Source organism: Cuculus canorus, chromosome 7, assembly GCF_017976375.1.
Source record: "Cuculus canorus isolate bCucCan1 chromosome 7, bCucCan1.pri, whole genome shotgun sequence".
Lineage (NCBI taxonomy): Eukaryota > Metazoa > Chordata > Aves > Cuculiformes > Cuculidae > Cuculus > Cuculus canorus.
The window spans coordinates 12671627-12688671 of record NC_071407.1 but is presented as its reverse complement, the minus strand read 5'-3'; the positions used below and the strand labels follow the sequence as shown (position 1 = coordinate 12688671).

The 17045-nt window shown below is 37.7% G+C and overlaps 1 protein-coding gene across 3 annotated transcripts in view; it reads left to right on the top strand.

Annotated features, from left to right (window-relative positions):
• The window catches only part of SLK (STE20 like kinase), a 49326-nt gene that overhangs the window by 26960 nt on the left and 5321 nt on the right, over window positions 1-17045 (top strand). Inside the window, exons 7-18 of one of the 3 annotated variants that reach the window (XM_054071517.1) lie at window positions 306-387; window positions 1302-1430; window positions 3339-4742; window positions 6071-6201; window positions 6508-6631; window positions 6910-7089; window positions 9042-9134; window positions 12443-12572; window positions 12817-12941; window positions 13933-14121; window positions 15031-15156; window positions 16731-16844. In XM_054071517.1, the coding sequence (XP_053927492.1) occupies window positions 306-387; window positions 1302-1430; window positions 3339-4742; window positions 6071-6201; window positions 6508-6631; window positions 6910-7089; window positions 9042-9134; window positions 12443-12572; window positions 12817-12941; window positions 13933-14121; window positions 15031-15156; window positions 16731-16844 (2827 nt within the window). Of the gene's footprint in view, window positions 1-305; window positions 388-1301; window positions 1431-3335; window positions 4743-6070; window positions 6202-6507; window positions 6632-6909; window positions 7090-9041; window positions 9135-12442; window positions 12573-12816; window positions 12942-13932; window positions 14122-15030; window positions 15157-16730; window positions 16845-17045 lie in introns of all 3 variants that reach the window. The other 2 variants (XM_054071516.1, XM_054071519.1) reach the window with 2 other exon arrangements.

The following is a 17045-nucleotide window of genomic DNA, read 5'->3' as shown; positions in this document are numbered from 1 at the left end:
AGAAAACATTAAAAAAACTTCATCTATTTGGTCCTTTTAATATCTTTGTGATTCAGTTACTGATATAGCAGATATGGTGTATTATAAATCCAGAGTAAACTTCTATAAATGGACAAACATTGTAAGGATTTTCTTTGTGCTACACTGGTCTTTGCATTCCTATACTATCTCTGTGTTTTTCTAACTCAATAGCAGGACCTGGAGTTGCAGTGTAGGTGCATGTGAAAGCAAAAGAGTAGTTCACTATGTACTAGTCTGATGTCAAGACATAAGAAAAAAACATGACCTGTTTGTTTTTTGTGTAGGTCATCAGATTTTAAAGATTTTCTGAAGAAATGTTTGGAAAAGAATGTGGATGCAAGGTGGAGCGCAAATCAGCTCCTACAGGTAGGAAGAGTTGATTGTTCAGAACAATGTTTAAAGGCAAACATATTTTGTGTTTTTTAAAAGCAGGTTAGTAATATAGTGGCTATTTAACTAACTTCAAATCAAGTGTTCAGACAATCTGTTTTAACATTATTCAATTGATCTGTATTTGGTTAAAGCTGATTAAATGATACCACGTGCAGATCAATTTTTTTGTTTACATATTTTGATGTAGTATAACTAAATACTTTGCATAAGTATTTAAATTATACTTTGATATTTATAATGGCTGAAGGAGATATTTACATAAGCAGTCAATTGCTGACAGGTGTTTTAAAAGCTTTAGTGCTCAGCCTTCCTCTATAATGCTGTCACTGCAGAACAGCTAAACAGGAGTGGATGTGGCTAGGTGCACTTGACTCTGTTTAGCGTCAGCATGCATTTACTTTATCCAGAATACATCCGGCATACGTTGAATAGATTTAAGCAGCAGAGAAAGAAGATTCAGACAGGGAAAGAAGAGGTAGCTGTCTTCTCTTAAAGAAAAACTTCAGTTTCTATGTTCTTGTTAGGAAAAATTATTCTAAAGACAAAGCCAACTTTTTCTAGAAAGAATATTTCTATTTAAAGCTCATCATAAAATAGTTTAACTGGTGAAGTAAAAAGAAATGAAACCCACTTCCAGGAAAAATAAGCTTTTAAAAAACCTTTCTACTTCTATTCTTTGGATTATGAAACAGGTCAGTAAAAATGAATTATTTGTGGTTTTAGTAAGTTTGTTAGACTACTTACACAGTGTATTTGGATATAAATGTTTTTTCTGGAGAAAAATAGTACGTTAAGACAGTTTTGATTAACGTAACTGAATCTTCAAGTCTGAGAGAGCCAAAGTAACATTTCACTTAATATTGTGCTTATTTTTTTATTCTCGCAAGCATCCATTTGTTACTGTTACGTCCAATAAGCCAATAAGAGAATTGATTGCAGAAGCTAAGGCTGAAGTTACAGAAGAAGTTGAAGATGGTAAAGATGAGGATGAAGAAGAAGAAACAGAAAATTCTCTGGTCAGTTTAAAATTTACTTTTTTAAATATGCAGCTAGCTTCAATCACCAGTTTCCTATGGAGAACTCAGTTTCAGATGTACTACCTAGCTTTTGCATTCAGTCTTCTAAGAGTAACAACATAAATGTACTATAACCATATTATAAGATAAGTAATCAGCATTTTCAAAATTAGCAGGTTCTTAAACTCCTTAAGAACCAATAATATCTGGTAAAGAATCTTGTCTTTATTTTTACGTGGATATGTAGCATAGAATTTAAAAAAATGGTATTTTTTATAAATCAGACATTGTATAAATGTTTTTAATTTAAAATGACTAGATAAATGAGTAAGCTTATATTTGTATTCCATAAGGTGCTTAAAACATTAGAAAAGCATGTGACTATTATCTTGTAAACTAAGTTTCGGATTTTACAGTGTGTCTCTCAGGAAAAAAAAACAAAAGCAAAACTTCTGATATTTTACCAAGACAAGGTTGCATTTGTCAGTGTGTTTCTAAAGATGCTTAAGAATCTTCCAATGCAAATGCAGTTCCTCAAAGGGCAAAGCCATGGAGTTGAATTATATGGTAGCAGGTTGCAGAGTATACAAGTAATGTGCTTTCTGCCTTAACTGGCTCAAACGCTGTGAACGTGGATAGTGACCAGTACCACCAGTAGCTGCCATTGCCAACAATGGTAGCAAAGCTGGATGTGTGTGTACAAGAAGCACACCTCCGTGCCCCAGCAGGATCTCCAAGCGTGCATTCCCACCGGCTTCCTGCAGGATTTACCGTCTCTTTCCTAAGACGTCACCCACCACCTCTCTCTGCTGATTAGCTGCTAATCCGTCAGCCCCCAGGAGGGGTGGGAAGACCACCCTGGGCCTCATTTAAGTCTCACGACACAAATAGGAAACCAGGAGGCAGATGCCTTTGCATGATCTGTTTGTGGTAGTTTTAAAATCTGCTTGGAGATCAACACGCTACTTCTAAAAAAATTACAGGAGATCTTTTAATGCACTTTTGACTTAAAAGGGATTTTTTTCTGTGTGCTTGGGAAAACCTTAAGGTAAGAAATGTGTGGTCAAACCCATGCTTGTTACAACAGCTAACCTAGTGTGTTCCCAATGGCAAATCAGAAGCCTGACCTGCAAATTACAGGGCTCTGACCGTAAATACAGACAGAGAGATATCAGAATCGCCTTGAAGAGTGAAAGGGCAATTATGGATAAAATAATACTTTATTAGTATGTTCTTTTGTATGTCTGTATGTAATCTGATAACTTTCATTCATATTCCAGCAGCAGCAATTTCTACAGCTCTGTAACTTGTTTCTGTTCTAGTGCCATATTGCCACTTATTTGGATCTGCTGAAGGTTTTCACCATTTTAATGGAGTTTCACAGTGATTAAAAAATAAACCATATTTTTTCGGGCATTTTAAACAAAGAACTTGATGAAACAGAAGAGGGTCTTAGTATTGCATTTTTATCAGTGCTGCACCAGCTAAAGCAACACAGCTTATTTCTAGCCAAAGAGGCACAAAGACATGTCTTTCAAATGCAGCTGTAGATGGGACTACCAGGAACTGAACTTATAAAGGAAAACAACATGCTTGGAAAAAACTTGAAGGTTCTGTTAAGTGTGAGGCAGAGGACTGACCATGATCCTTTTCGTTCTATCACAGTATATTTTATTAAATTACGAGAAATTGAAGAGGGTCTTTTTGAAACTGTTCTGTTCAAAGCCTGTCTGCAGTTTGTGCACTTGTTTTGCGTAGTACCAAGTGAAGCACTCTTGACATTATAAAATTCATGTAACACTGACTGTAAATACAAATTCATCTCTATTCGTATATTCCTCCATAGAACTGTCTTGTAATTAAGATAGACAATGATTAAATATTTTTCTTCCTTTAATATTTTAGCAGTTACCTGCAGACAAGCGTGCATCCTCTGACCTTAGTATTGCCAGCTCTGAAGAGGATAAAATTTCACAGAATGCCTCTGTTCTGGAATCTCTTTCTGAGAAAACAGAAAATAATGCAGTGGAGGACAAAGCCAGCACTATATTTCCAGATGAATCTGAGGACATTAAATTTGGGAAAACAGCAAGTGACGTATGTGATACTACTGTTGGTGATATGAAAGTGCAAAATGGTTCTGTGCCAGTGGCTGAAGATGAGCAAGGCAAACTCTTGTCGGATGAGAAGACTAGAGAAAGCCTGGAAGAGGCACACAAAGATACAGAACCCCAGAAGGGACGGAAAGAACTTGATGCTGTAACAAAATCAGAAGTAAGGGATCAACCTAACCTAAAAACAGAGAAAGAAAATGATGTGGGAAATGAACGGACAGAAGATAATAAACTGAAAATAGTACCTACAGCTGAAAATAGTGTAGAAACTGAAGAAGCCATTTCTAGGGAAACTGGTGAAAAAGAAGAGAAGGAAAATAGAGCAGGTGTCTCAGAAAGTGAGGGAGAAAAGGTCCCTGCAGAAAGTACTGCAGAGCAAAAGGATGATAAAGATGAAGGTCAGAAAGAGGCAATAGTAGACACCACTACAGAAACTCTACCTAATGCTGCAGATAAAGTGGCTGATGAAGAAAGGGAACTAATAAAGCCTGGAATTGACAACATTAAGGAGATAGGTGGTATCGCTGAAACAGGGATCAGCGATGGGGATAAAATACCTGAGACAGAGGATAAGCCAGTGGGAAGTCAGGCTAAGCAGGTCCATGAGATAATCAGCTCCGAAGAGGCTCTATCAGAAAGCCAAGATAAAGTGATCAAAGTAGACAAGAAACTGGCAGAAAGTGAAAATGAGGATATTTGTCACATAAGCAGCATGGAGGAAACAGAGATCAAAGGCTCTGGGAGAGACAGCGTAGACCAGAAGGCAGTACAGAGCAAACCTGAGGATATTTCCAGTAAAGTGGTGGATAAGCTGGCTGACATGGACCAAAACTCGGAAGAGTGCAGACCTGAGAATATCCAGGAAAACAGTATTCAGACAGACAATGAACCTTCGGAATTCACTTCTGATGAAATAATGAAGAATAAGCTTCAGGATGCTGCTGGTAAACACGCTGATGACTCTGAAGTCACTCTAGTCCCCAGTATTAGTATTAGTGCTGATGAAAATGAGGAGAAAGTCAAAACAGATAATCGGGAAAATACTGAAACTTTACAGCAGCTAGAATTGGAGAATTTGAAGGAAAACGATGCAGATTCGGGCACCGGCTCTACAGCTGATAATAGCAGCATTGATTTGAACTTGTCAATTTCTAGTTTCCTTAGTAAGAACAAAGAAACGGGATCAATATCTTTACAGGTAAGTATAAGCAGTCATATATTTTTATATAAAATCCTATGCGAGTATGCCCCTAAAATTATCTCCATGTTTGACCTTTGCAACGTAGAAAATTGAGTGAGAAACCTGTATGACTGTGGGGAATATAAAACTTCATAGAAACTGAAGTATGCGAAATTGAATGCACTAACAGTCTGGTGTTTGTGCAGTTATGCGGCAAAGGTAGAAGCTACAGAGCTGCTAATTATTTTTGTATTTTGTTGCACAATTGTATTAAAAAAATGTAGACTAGCAACTGGAAATCTAACAGTATTAAAGGTGAAATTTATGAATGGTTGTAGTTCAGAGCTGATGTTCAAGAAGACTAGTACAATGCGTTACTCTGTGTAACAGGACAAATCTTTTCCAAAATCTAACTTTACATTGGATTCCAGTCACTTCCAGCTTCTGTCTTTCTGTTTGAATTTGGAAGATCTAAGGCAGACAGTCTCAGGTTTCTCTGTTCCGAACACTGTTTTCCTGTGGTTGTACTGTATTGAAGCTGTTATCCCAGGATGAATGAGCTTATTCAGAGGACGTGCATTCCAGATTATGAACTTTATTTGTATCTTCATACTAATACGACTATAGCTGCACTAGGATAGTAACTGTCTAACGATGGCTTTGAGGAATAAAACCAAACCAAAAAAAGTCCCGAACAAAAATCATAACTTGTCGTAGATGTGCTAAGCGTGACTTCAAGGTGTTTGCAATAGCTCTTAACACAATGGAGACGCAGTTTCAGCTGTGGTCTTTCTTTTCTTGTGATAAAATAGCAGCAGCTCTGAGAAGTGAGACTCCTCCCATTCTTTTGGCAAGATCATCACGTGATTTTTGACTAAGATGTATGAGTGAGAAAAAAATTAAACTTGTTCATTTAATTTTTTTCCAAATCGGGAATAAATATGTGAGTAAATTGCTATTCTGTTTCAGAACTGTTTTTCAGAATGAAATATCTTCTTTGGTGACTGGGAAAATAATGGTCAAAAGGAAGCAATAACTGCAACTGTCTTCAGCTTTTAAAAATAAAACAGCATCAGTTTGTTCAGAGTTTATCTAGAATTCTTTTGTCTGGCAATTTAGATGATCAATACTTACAGTTTTCATTTGCTGACTAGAGAAAGTTTCAGTACAATAGAATTTTCCAAGTTTTGCTTGATTAGCGAGGTACCTGATAGGTAAGAAGGACTCCTGGTTACTGTACAGTAGACCATCACAGAAATACTCGGAAGTAATTTAATACTAAGAAAAAAGAGGGAAAAGGCTATAACTTAAATTAAGTACAGGATAACTTACCAATACTTTTTCAGGAAACTAGAAGACAGAAGAAAACTTTAAAGAAAACTCGGAAGTTTGTTGTTGATGGAGTAGAAGTGAGTGTAACCACATCAAAAATAGTTACTGAAAATGACTCAAAAAGTGAAGAAATGCGATTTCTACGGTAAGTGTTTTTAATTTAATTGATTTTTGTAATTTGTAATTTTCTTTAATTGTAATTTACAAGACGTTGGCAGCTAATGTTTTTTCCTTTGATTAAAAGAGCGGAGCTAATGATCTTATTTCTATAATAAGAGGGAATTAATTTCAATTATTTTGTTAGTAGAAAGGAACACAAATTTCTTAATAAGACAATAAATTTCAAAATAGTTTTACTGGACCTAAGTTGTAGGTGCTTTTTTTTATCTTTCATAATTTCCCCCCACTTTTGTTTTCCTATCAATTGTTAATTGTTCTTTTTCGTTATTAGACGTCAAGAGCTAAGAGAGCTAAGACTTCTTCAGAAAGAGGAGCAGAGAGCCCAACAGCAACTCAGTAATAAGCTTCTGCAACAGCGAGAACAGATGTACAGACGTTTTGAACAGGAAATGACAGTGAGTTTCTGGATTTCGGTGCTCTTAAAATATGACATCTTGATGGAGCAGACAGAATAGGACTAGTAGCAATTAGGTGTTTCTTTTCATGGTGGGTACAGCTTAGTTTTTATTCTTGCTAATAAATGGCTGTATTTTCCATTGTGGGGTGCCGAGCTTGTGTGCTATAAGTCACCTGCCGGAACAGTCCATCGTGGCCGTCGTCTGCTGTAGTACAGAGCTTCACTGAGCAGAATGTAGTTCTCAAAAATAATTTGGCATCTTTTCTTTTTTAACAGAGTAAAAAGCGACAATATGATCAAGAAATAGAAAATCTAGAAAAGCAGCAGAAGCAGACAATAGAGCGCTTGGAACAGGAACACACAAATCGTTTACGAGATGAAGCAAAACGCATCAAAGCAGAACAGGAGAAGGAATTGTCCAAATTCCAGAACATGCTGAAGAACAAGAAGAAGGAGGTAAGAGACAATTATGATAATACAGAAAATGAGGAGTGCAGGTGTAGCAAACGGTTTAGCTCTTGCAGGACCCTTGTCAACCTCGTGCTATACTGAGTTCTGGCAGGGTTACTAGCAGTCACCGTTCTTTTGTTTTAGTGCCTAAATTGAAATACAAACAGCTAACAGGAAAGACTTGGGTATTGACTTAATGTAGAAAACATCACCACATTAGAAGACTTCATTTTTCACAGTTTCTTTAATGAAATATGTTTTCTCAAATGTTAAAACAAGAAAAAATATATTCTTAAAGATTGTGGAAGATATTGGAGATTTTTACTTTAAACAAATCCAGCTACTTACTAAACAGTTATCAAATTAGAACTGAGAAGAAAAGAACATGGTCTTGGTTACTACTGAAAAGCATTTAAATTCCGGGGGGGGGGCCTGTGATAATTTGTTAGATTTTTATTGAATGTGTGCTGCTGCTGTTGTAGAATTCCTTTATACGAAGTGACAGCAGCTATATGGATTTAGTTTTTTAACTCAAAAAGGAGAGAAAAGTCTGGATTATCTAAAATCTTTTACTTATGTGACACAGAGTTAAGGCAAAATGAGTGACGTTTGACATGGACACTGACTCTAATGCTTGCATTAGAGTAAGAAAAGGTGATGTGATGTTGCATCTTAAAAGCTGTTTTATTTCATTTTCAGAGCAATTGTGTAGTGCTTGTTTGTGTATAAATGGCTCAATGTTTGCTCTAATAGTTATTAGACTCATGGAGATCTCTTTAGAAATCTGTACTGTCTGTGCTTTTGCATAGAATGATCCTGTAGTACAAAAGTGCATTAAAAAATATAAGCTGTATTCAGTTTGAACCGTATGCTCATATATAAATAACAATTTTTTTTTCTTTTGTGGTACCTCTTGCATTTTTGAGTCTCTCTCTAATTACTGGTGATTGGGTCCTACATGGGAAGCGGGAAGAATTTTACTTGTTGCTGTGAGCTAAAAGCGGTTCTTTCATGGAAAAATGATTAGCATGTGGTGATTTGGACTCTGTTTTCTGATGATGCTTCACTATTAAACAAACAGGCATTTGGTTTTGGGTGCATAGTTTTGTATTTAGTGCTTAAGAAGGCGATTTACAGTTTAACGAAAAATGCAGCTGGGCTCTAGAACTATCCATGCTATACTGGAGTGTGCAGTGTTATAGTTTTATAATTCATAAAAATAACACATCAACAAATTAGCAGATTAATTGTTGATTTAGCCAGGTTATATTTAGAGTCCTTCTGCTAATCTAGTCTAATTCACCTTGGCCTGAAACACGTCCCATTCCAGCATGCGTGTCATGAAAAGTTCCTTGAAAACATAGTTATTGGTGGTTAAACACTTAAAACTAATTAATATTTCATTTGCTTGTATGATTGTTTTGAAAACATATCCTGTGTAAATGTCATTAATGGTTGGAGATAATATTGGCATCTTATAAATTTGTGTTTGAGATAGTGTCAGAAAAAGCTGGTTTTCAGTGGAAGTTATTTTGAACTTCTAACCATTGTTCACAGCTTTACCACGAAGTAAACATACTCTGTAGTCCTTTTGCCATAGTGCTTCAAGAAAATGCCGCTTCTGCAGGTGGTGGTTTTCTCAAATACTGACTATTCTAGCCGCTGTATGAGAACGCGAGGAGGAGCCTGTCATTTCTGAGAGCACGGGGCAGCATTTGCATGTGAAAAGAGGCTGGCACATACTTCCTTTCTGCACTGCGCTGGCATACGTAAAGCAAATCTTGTTCCTTCTCTTTTCATTAAGCTCTTTTCACTAAACTAACATCCCTGCCACCGATGTAATGCACGCTTCCCAGTCCCTCTAGTGCTTGACCTGCATGTCCTATGTTCACAGTAATGCTTGCTGTGGAGAAAAAGTGTTCTTTTCGCCACCTTCTGCATGCTTATATACACTGTAGGTTTTATGTGAAGTGGAGAAAGCACCAAAAGAGCTGAGAAAAGAGCTCATGAAACGCAAGAAAGAGGAGCTTGCGCAAAGCCAGCATGCTCAGGTAACAACGGCAGCTTCAAGCTACTAAAATAGAAAAGGCAGCAATATTCACACAGCTTGATGATTTCGCTTCTTGTTGTTGAGTGAATATGGAACTTAACTCAAACTAACCCTACGTACTGCTCCCCTTAAAGTATTCCCATATCACTTCCCATAGAGTATTGTGTAGAAATGTAAGAACAGATTTCCAGGTTTGTGCTGTTAAGCATAATATTTTGTATGCTGTACCGGAAAAAAACAATTTTTTTCTATGGCAAGTTTATTTCAAGTACTTTTATGAGTGGTAAGTACCCCGTAGGTCCATCAAATTGTAAAAGTTACAATCAAAATAAGTTTTGAGCAATATAAACACAGGAGAGGAAAACTTAAATAGTATGTAAGCATAAACATTTTGTTCATAGAAGCAGAACAGATTAGGTAAAATGCAGTTATTTAAATGTCAGGCTGTAGCTGTATGGAATCTTCTATAATTTCACGCCTTCAGAGTTGCTGCTGTTACATGACCCAGCTAGAATGGGAGGCAGTGCTTTAGAAATCTATGGGTTTTGTGATGACCACAGCTAACACAAAGTGAGTTTACACAACAGCAGAGCAGGTTTGTATTGAGCAACTTAAATATTTAATATTTATGTGAGGGACCTAGTAGGAAATAATAGCAACTTTATTTAAGTGTTTAATTCAAGAGGGGATTTCCAAGGATACAATGTCATTGAGTTGCAGGGCTCTTCCCATACCAAGGTTATGCCTGTCTGAACTTCTTAAGGAAACATTTAAAAACCTAAATTGTCATAGTGTTTGCAGTGAGCTACTTTGTTTCCTTTGCTGGTTTCAATTTTTTGAAGTAAGAGAGGTGAAAGAAACAGTTTTAAAGGTGAAACATCCTTACTTGGAAGGATAAGTACTAGACAAGGTGCAGATGTTTAGTTTGAGAATATTTAGAACTTCTGCTGGTGACTACTTATGTGGGATTGGCCTTGATGTTTGAAATATATGTAACACAGAGCAGATCTCATTTCTTTTTTTAAGAACAGAAATACATTTCATTATATTCTGACATAGGCAGTACATTGTGTCCCACAGGGTGTTGCTCAGGTTATGATACAGTCTTTTCAGTTGTCTTCATGTACACTTTTCAACGCACAAATGCAGGATGTAAGTCTTAAAATGCAAAACAACAAAAGTTTTGTTTCCCTGGTTTTCAAAATGTGTGTTTTCTCCTTCTGCTCATATGTGCTGATCAATGCCACTGCTGTCTCCAAACGAGGTGCCACAAGTTTATGTGATTACACACTATTGGTAGTAAAAAGATGAAAATTATGGTGGTTGTTATTAACTCTGGTAAAGACACTGAAGTTTCACGCAAATGCAGTATCATACTGTGTTCTGGTGTTTATTATTGTTCAGCACATATGAGAAACAATGTGTGACTTCTGTGCTGTGTGTGCAGTGAAACTATATATTTTAAAGATATCTGAGTTTATTTTAAGATACTTTTTGAGCAAAACCAAGTGTTAATTTTAAAAGTTGGACTGCCTTGCACTACTTTATAACCATCCAACATGTTCTTTAATAAGATCTGTGGCCTTTATTATATGTGATACTTGAGGAGATGTGGGGAGTGGAAAGGCCAGAGTGTTTTCCGAGATTGCTTTGTTTATCTTATAGTGTTAGCAATTATAAAACTTCTTAAGGTTTACCACGTAGAGAGAACAGCAGTGATCTTTAAATAATTGAGTAAAGTTCAGGCATAATTGCTTTCAGATTAGATCGGACATACCTAATCAAATATGTGGGCTGATAAAAATACTGTTCTGTTTCTCTTTCCAGACAAAAAGGATAAGAAAATTGCAAGCTTATTATTTTGAGGGTGCAGAGACATAATTAAAGGCATAAGAGACACTGTTTTATTTGCCATGAGTTTTTTGATTTGGAGCGAGGGGAAAGTAGTTCTAGTGTAGTTAGGGTGTTGTGGTCCAATTTAATTTACAGACGTGGCCTTCCAGTTCTTTTTGAGCCCTCAGGTCTGTCACTGTCAGAACTTTGCACCAACTTACTCCACCTCTGGTTTTCTGTTACCTGTCCAAGTGTAACTCTCCACTGGGAGAAGTGAAAGCCTCACTTACTAATAACTTTCTGTGAAGATGAAAACCAGAGTTCTCCTGGTCATAACCAGAAATACTTAGAATGAACATTGAATTCCATCTGTTGCTGACAACTCGTTCAGCAAGTAGCATAGGTTCAGTAAAAAAATAAAACCATGTAGCTCAGGAGACCCTTCCGCCACTTATCGGTAGCCCAGTACTGTTTTCCTGCCTCATCCCATCTCCGTTCCAACAAATCATCTTTAATGTTGCTTTATGTATAACAGCAAATGCTTCAGCCGCCTATCTTGGCTCTGATAGGACATTGCCATCATCCTTTCTTTTGACCTCTATATCATGGTAGAAACATCTGCTTAAATTTCTTGTTCTTAAAGTGTGTGCACATGCATGCTTGCATGCTTGTAGATGCGTTGGCTTTGGTTTGGAGGTTTTTTGGCAGTTGCAAAGAGAAAAGGCAACAGTATAGACTTGGGGCATGGGAGGGGGGGTTGTACTACTGCCTGCTTGTCATGAAGTGATGCATCAGAGCAATTCACCCTGGGTAACGGGAAGGTGCAGGTGATACGGGGATTGCATCAGGCAGGTGGCAAATGGTTTTGCAGGAAGCCAGTTCAGCTCTGCTGTGACACGCTTCCAAGTCCTGCAGAATGCAGTTCCTGCAAAAGCCGTTGAGTGTCTTCATAGCAGTCTTGCAGAACTCCCAACCTCAATATCTTTGCGATCATGACAAGATAAACCACTCAGGATTGAGACACAAATCTGAATTCCAGCTGTGTAAATAAATAGGCTTTACCTAATCATCCAAACCAAAATTGCCATACATGCTTTTATTTTCTTACATCCATGCTTAATTAACCCTTGACATGATGAGATCAACTTTATATTGAGTACTTGTCTTTGCTAGCTTTGAGCCTGCAACTTGTTTTGAGGAGAGACAAGAGATGGGATGAATTGCAGATTTCTGCCTACTTTGTTGCCTTTGGTCTTATTTCTGAAGGTTGTATTTAAACATTAAATATACCCTTACCTACTCTCTACACAGAAAATATGAGAGATGCATAGTTTCATAGCCAGGGCATGTTAGCTCAAATTTTCATAGATGTATTTGCTTTCATATATAGCTAATGCTGAGAGAACTGGGAGTTTCATTAAAATGTAATGTGGTAAGAAGAACACAATCTAATTTGCTTTGACTGGGTTTTACCAGGAGCAGGAATTTGTACAGAAGCAGCAACAAGAGCTGGATGCATCTCTGAAGAAAATAATTCAGCAGCAGAAGACAGAACTAGCCACTATTGAACGAGATTGCCTCAACAAGAAACAGCAGCTCATGAGAGGTATCCTGCATCAAACTACCCTTGAAAACAGACATTTGATTTGGATTTTAATAAAGCAATAATCTGTCTTAAATTTATGAAATCAAATACCTTAATAAATAATCTGGAACTGTAGTAAAAATATTTGCTATGGAATAGCATTGTTCTTAAAACGCACTTGTAGGTTACTTCTAAACGTACATTAGTAGGTAGACTGGAAAGTATTGTATTGTGCTTTTTGAATGAGCTTTCTTCTTTTTTCCAGCTCGCGAAGCCGCAATCTGGGAGCTGGAAGAGCGGCATCTACAAGAGAAACACCAGCTCCTCAAACAGCAACTCAAAGATCAGTACTTCATGCAGAGACACCAGCTGCTGAAGAGGCATGAAAAAGTTAGTGTTCACCTCGACACTTTCTTTTGTTTATTATATTATCCATTTCTTTTTATCAAGTACTCTTTTGATGTCTGCTGGGAGATGTTTGTTTGCACAGGCAAGACCCACACAATTATTTCAAAGCTGTATGGTTTCTGTTGAAATAAAAATATGTTAATAATATTCCTTTAATACCTTAGTAGTGAGTTGAAGTATAAGTGGTCATAGTTTTCCCTTTTGATTCTTTGAAAAAAAAACCCAACGCATGCAACCACAACATCAGTTTTTTTCTGTTAAAAATTCCAAATTCTGCTTATACATGAAAACCAGTTTTGGCTTGTGTTTAAATAAATCTATTCATTAGTAACTCATCCTGGAATTAAATGAGCAGAATGACCTGGATTAGCTTTTGGGCAAGTAGCTGACAACTGTCTCTCTAACTAAATTCTATAGAAGCCCAGAAGACAGCACTTATTTTCCATGAAGCATTTTGTTTTTAATAGAATTTACTAACTAGTAGTTCGATTTTTGAAAACGTAAACCCAGCAGAGAGGTATTACAGGATCCTTGGTGAGTGGAGCGTGAGCAGCCTCCACTGAGGATGGTTTCTGTGTGATGTGGTTTATTCCCATAATGGCTGTTGCTCTCACCGGGCTTTGGAACAAACTCACCTTTCACAGCTGCACAGTGGAAGTTCAGTTCCACAAAAATCTCTCCGTTTGAATAACAGAGACTTTTTAAAATGTAATTCAAGAGTCGTATGACCACTGGTAAAATATGTGTGTGTTCATGTTCATTAGGGCATTAGAGATTTTCATCTGGGTTGGGCGTGATCCAGAGCTCTCTGGAGTAAGTGGAAGACCCCCTCCTCCTCACCAGTATCACTGGGGCTGGGTTTCGTTTCTGTTGAAAGAGACTGACTCTAACAGCGTGCTTATTGATGAAATGAGATGCAAATATTCTAACATAGTAGTTACTCCTTGACACTTCCATATGCTTAACGTTTTAGGAAACAGAACAAATGCAGAGATATAATCAACGCCTTATTGAGGAGCTGAAGAATAAACAAACTCAGGAAAGAGCGCGACTGCCTAAAATCCAGCGAAGTGAAGCAAAGACTCGAATGGCTATGTTTAAGAAGAGCTTAAGAATCAATTCACTAGCGTCTCCAGACCAGGATCGTGAAAAAATTAAGCAGGTAATTAATAAAAACAGTTTTGATAGCGTAAACGCTTGGTGTGATATAAATGTGAGAATGGAATGGACTGAGGAAGATCTTACCTGTGTGTATGTTCACTTACTCCAGCGGGAGGGAGTAAGGATGGTGGAGCCATGGTCCTGTCAGTGGTGCCCAGTGACAGGATGAGAGGCACAATTGAAATCAGAAAATCCAGGTTAAACATAAGATAACACTTTTTTTGGTGTGAGGGTGGTCAGACACAGGAACAGGTTTCCCAGAGAGGTTGTGGAGCTACTCGGAACCTAACGGGACAGTCTTGCACAACCTGCTCTAGCTGCTTTGAGAAGGGGGATTGATCTTCCCAGGTCCCTTCCAACTTCAACCATTCTGTGATTCTGTAAAACATTTTTAAGAATACTTGATTTCTGTAAGCTTTGAACTAAAACGGTAGGTATCCACTCGTTCTTTAAAAGTGAGTGTTGCGAAGAGGTTTAGAGGTTTGCTTTCTACTGATGCACAAAAGCCTCAAGTTGTGGTTTCGTGTGGTGAGCACTGGAAGGATGAAAACCTGGAAAACATCATTTCCCATGGCAGTATAGCACCAGCATTAACCGGCACTCGTAGCAATACTGCTGTGCCATGTGGCTTCAGAGAGAGATTAGTTTTAAGAGTTTGGAAGTGAAATGTGCTGCATTTTAAGGAAAAATTAGAATGCGAGCAAAGAAATGGAATAATGGACAAAATTGTGAGGGCATTTTCTTTGTGAGAATTTTAAAGAAGAAAGAAAATACAGTTATTCTTTAAATCTTTTAAAACCATGCTATTCAGTTGTGCTGCATGTATTCATTCTGTTGCATGCAGGTTTTTGACTTGTGTAAAATATGCCTAGGGATACAATACAAACCATCTTTTTATTTTTAATTTTAGTTTGCTATTCAAGAAGAAAAGAGACAGAAGAATGAGAGACTGGCTCAGCATCAGAAGCATGAAAACCAAATGCGAGACCTTCAGTTGCAGTGTGAAGCAAACATCAGAGAACTGCATCAGTTACAGGTTAAAACCAGATGATATTAAATGAACATTCAGTGGGTAAATGACTTGGGTTAATAATGCGCACAGGAGAAGGAGAAGCATCTTTTCTTTCATTTTCACTGATTGGTGTAGATTTTTTCTTTCAACTTTGCTTTCAAAGGCCTGCAGCATTCTTCTTAAAATTCCTATGCTTACATCAATAATGAGAAATCATTTTATATGCAAGAAGAGCGTAAAACAGAAGCAGATGGTCACTTCTAGAATATCTGTCAAGTTCCCAGTCCTGTTTCCTGTAGGCAACATTTCCTTTTAACCTGATTTTGCTGAATGTCATTAATTAGAACAGAGGCGGGCAGCACCAGGCATTACCCACAAGACGTTCGTAGCAATACATGAAATGAGGTGGTTCTTACAAAGTGCAGGTTGCTGTGCAGATTCAGGCTTCTAGAAGGTACTTAGAAGGCATTCTCACAACAAGGAACTCTTATTTTGTCCCATTTGGTATGCATTTTGGAAAAGCTGCTGCTGTGGTCCAGAGGTCAGCTCTCCTTTTCCGCTAAATCTGCTTTTCCCTGCTTCGGGGACACAAGAGAGTTTTAAAGCATTAAATGATCACCTGCCGATAACCTTTCTGCAGAAAAGTCTTCCAGTGACCAATGAAGCTAGTTTTACTCTGTTCACTTTCCCCACACCCTGCAAAACCAGTCCCTGCCTCTGCCACTAATGCCTCAGTAAATCCCCAAGTACCGTGGGAGTCTTGTGAGAGTTTCAGCTCAAGTAAAACTGAGCAGATTAGGGCTACTGTTGAGCTTCCCCGAGAAACACTGGCCCCCCACGGCACTTGGGTCTAGCCAAATGCTTGTTGCTTTTGTTTCTGTGTTTTTGTGCGCTGCATCAGACCCAGTTGGGAGTGGAACCCTGGGAACAAAAACGTGGGTTTAGAGACTGCCATTGCCAACTGTTCTTAAAAATTAAAGATTTGATGTAGCCAAATACTTAAATTTTGTTTTCTCACCATGCTTCAGAAGTCCTCTGAAAGTTAGGCAGATGCACGTGTACCTTATTGAGAGGAACGTGAAGCTCATGCGTGGTTATCCTTTTCCATCTTGTAGGGCGATTCTGAGGCTGCTTTTGCAAGCACGTTTCTCTCCTCCCTGAGCCCCATTTGTTAGTCTCAGCTCCTTGGCACCAAGAGTTGAAATACTTCCAAAAAATGACCCTTCTTTTAATGTAATTGATTTTAATAAATTATACAGACTGTCTCTAGAAAGCAAAGCAGAAATGCTGTATGACCTTGAAAAGCGTTATTAGGCAGTGAAACACAGTTTGGAGTAACGTTGGCAGCTGCTGCCTTCGTGGTACTGAGCAGTATATTTGGATTTACAAGTATTTCTTATCTCAATTGGTTCTGATAGAGAGATCGGCTTTTGATAATGCAGCCTTGTAACATACTTTTATCTTGTAATTATTCACGTCACTGTTTACAGGGAATAAGCTAATTAAAAAGAATTAGGACAACATATGTCACTGTACAAATGTTGAGTTGCCTAATCTGAATTAGTTTTACATAAGGATTATCTTTATCTTGTTTTAAGAATGAAAAATGCCATCTACTGGTTGAGCATGAGACTCAGAAGCTAAAAGAGCTGGATGAAGAACACAGCCAAGAACTGAAGGAGTGGAGAGATAAACTGAGACCGAGAAAAAAGGTAAATGGGAGCAGTTAATGAATTGGAAAATAATCAAGAGCTGGATCTAGAAAATATAGACAATACAAAAACTATCACAGAGGAGAACGAAGCTACTGCTCAAAAGTGCTGTAGATCACTGACTAATAAAAGATGTTAGAAAAAAGGCACCAAAACTGAGCAAAGGGCACATGCAACAGGAGAAACTTGTGTATTATCAGC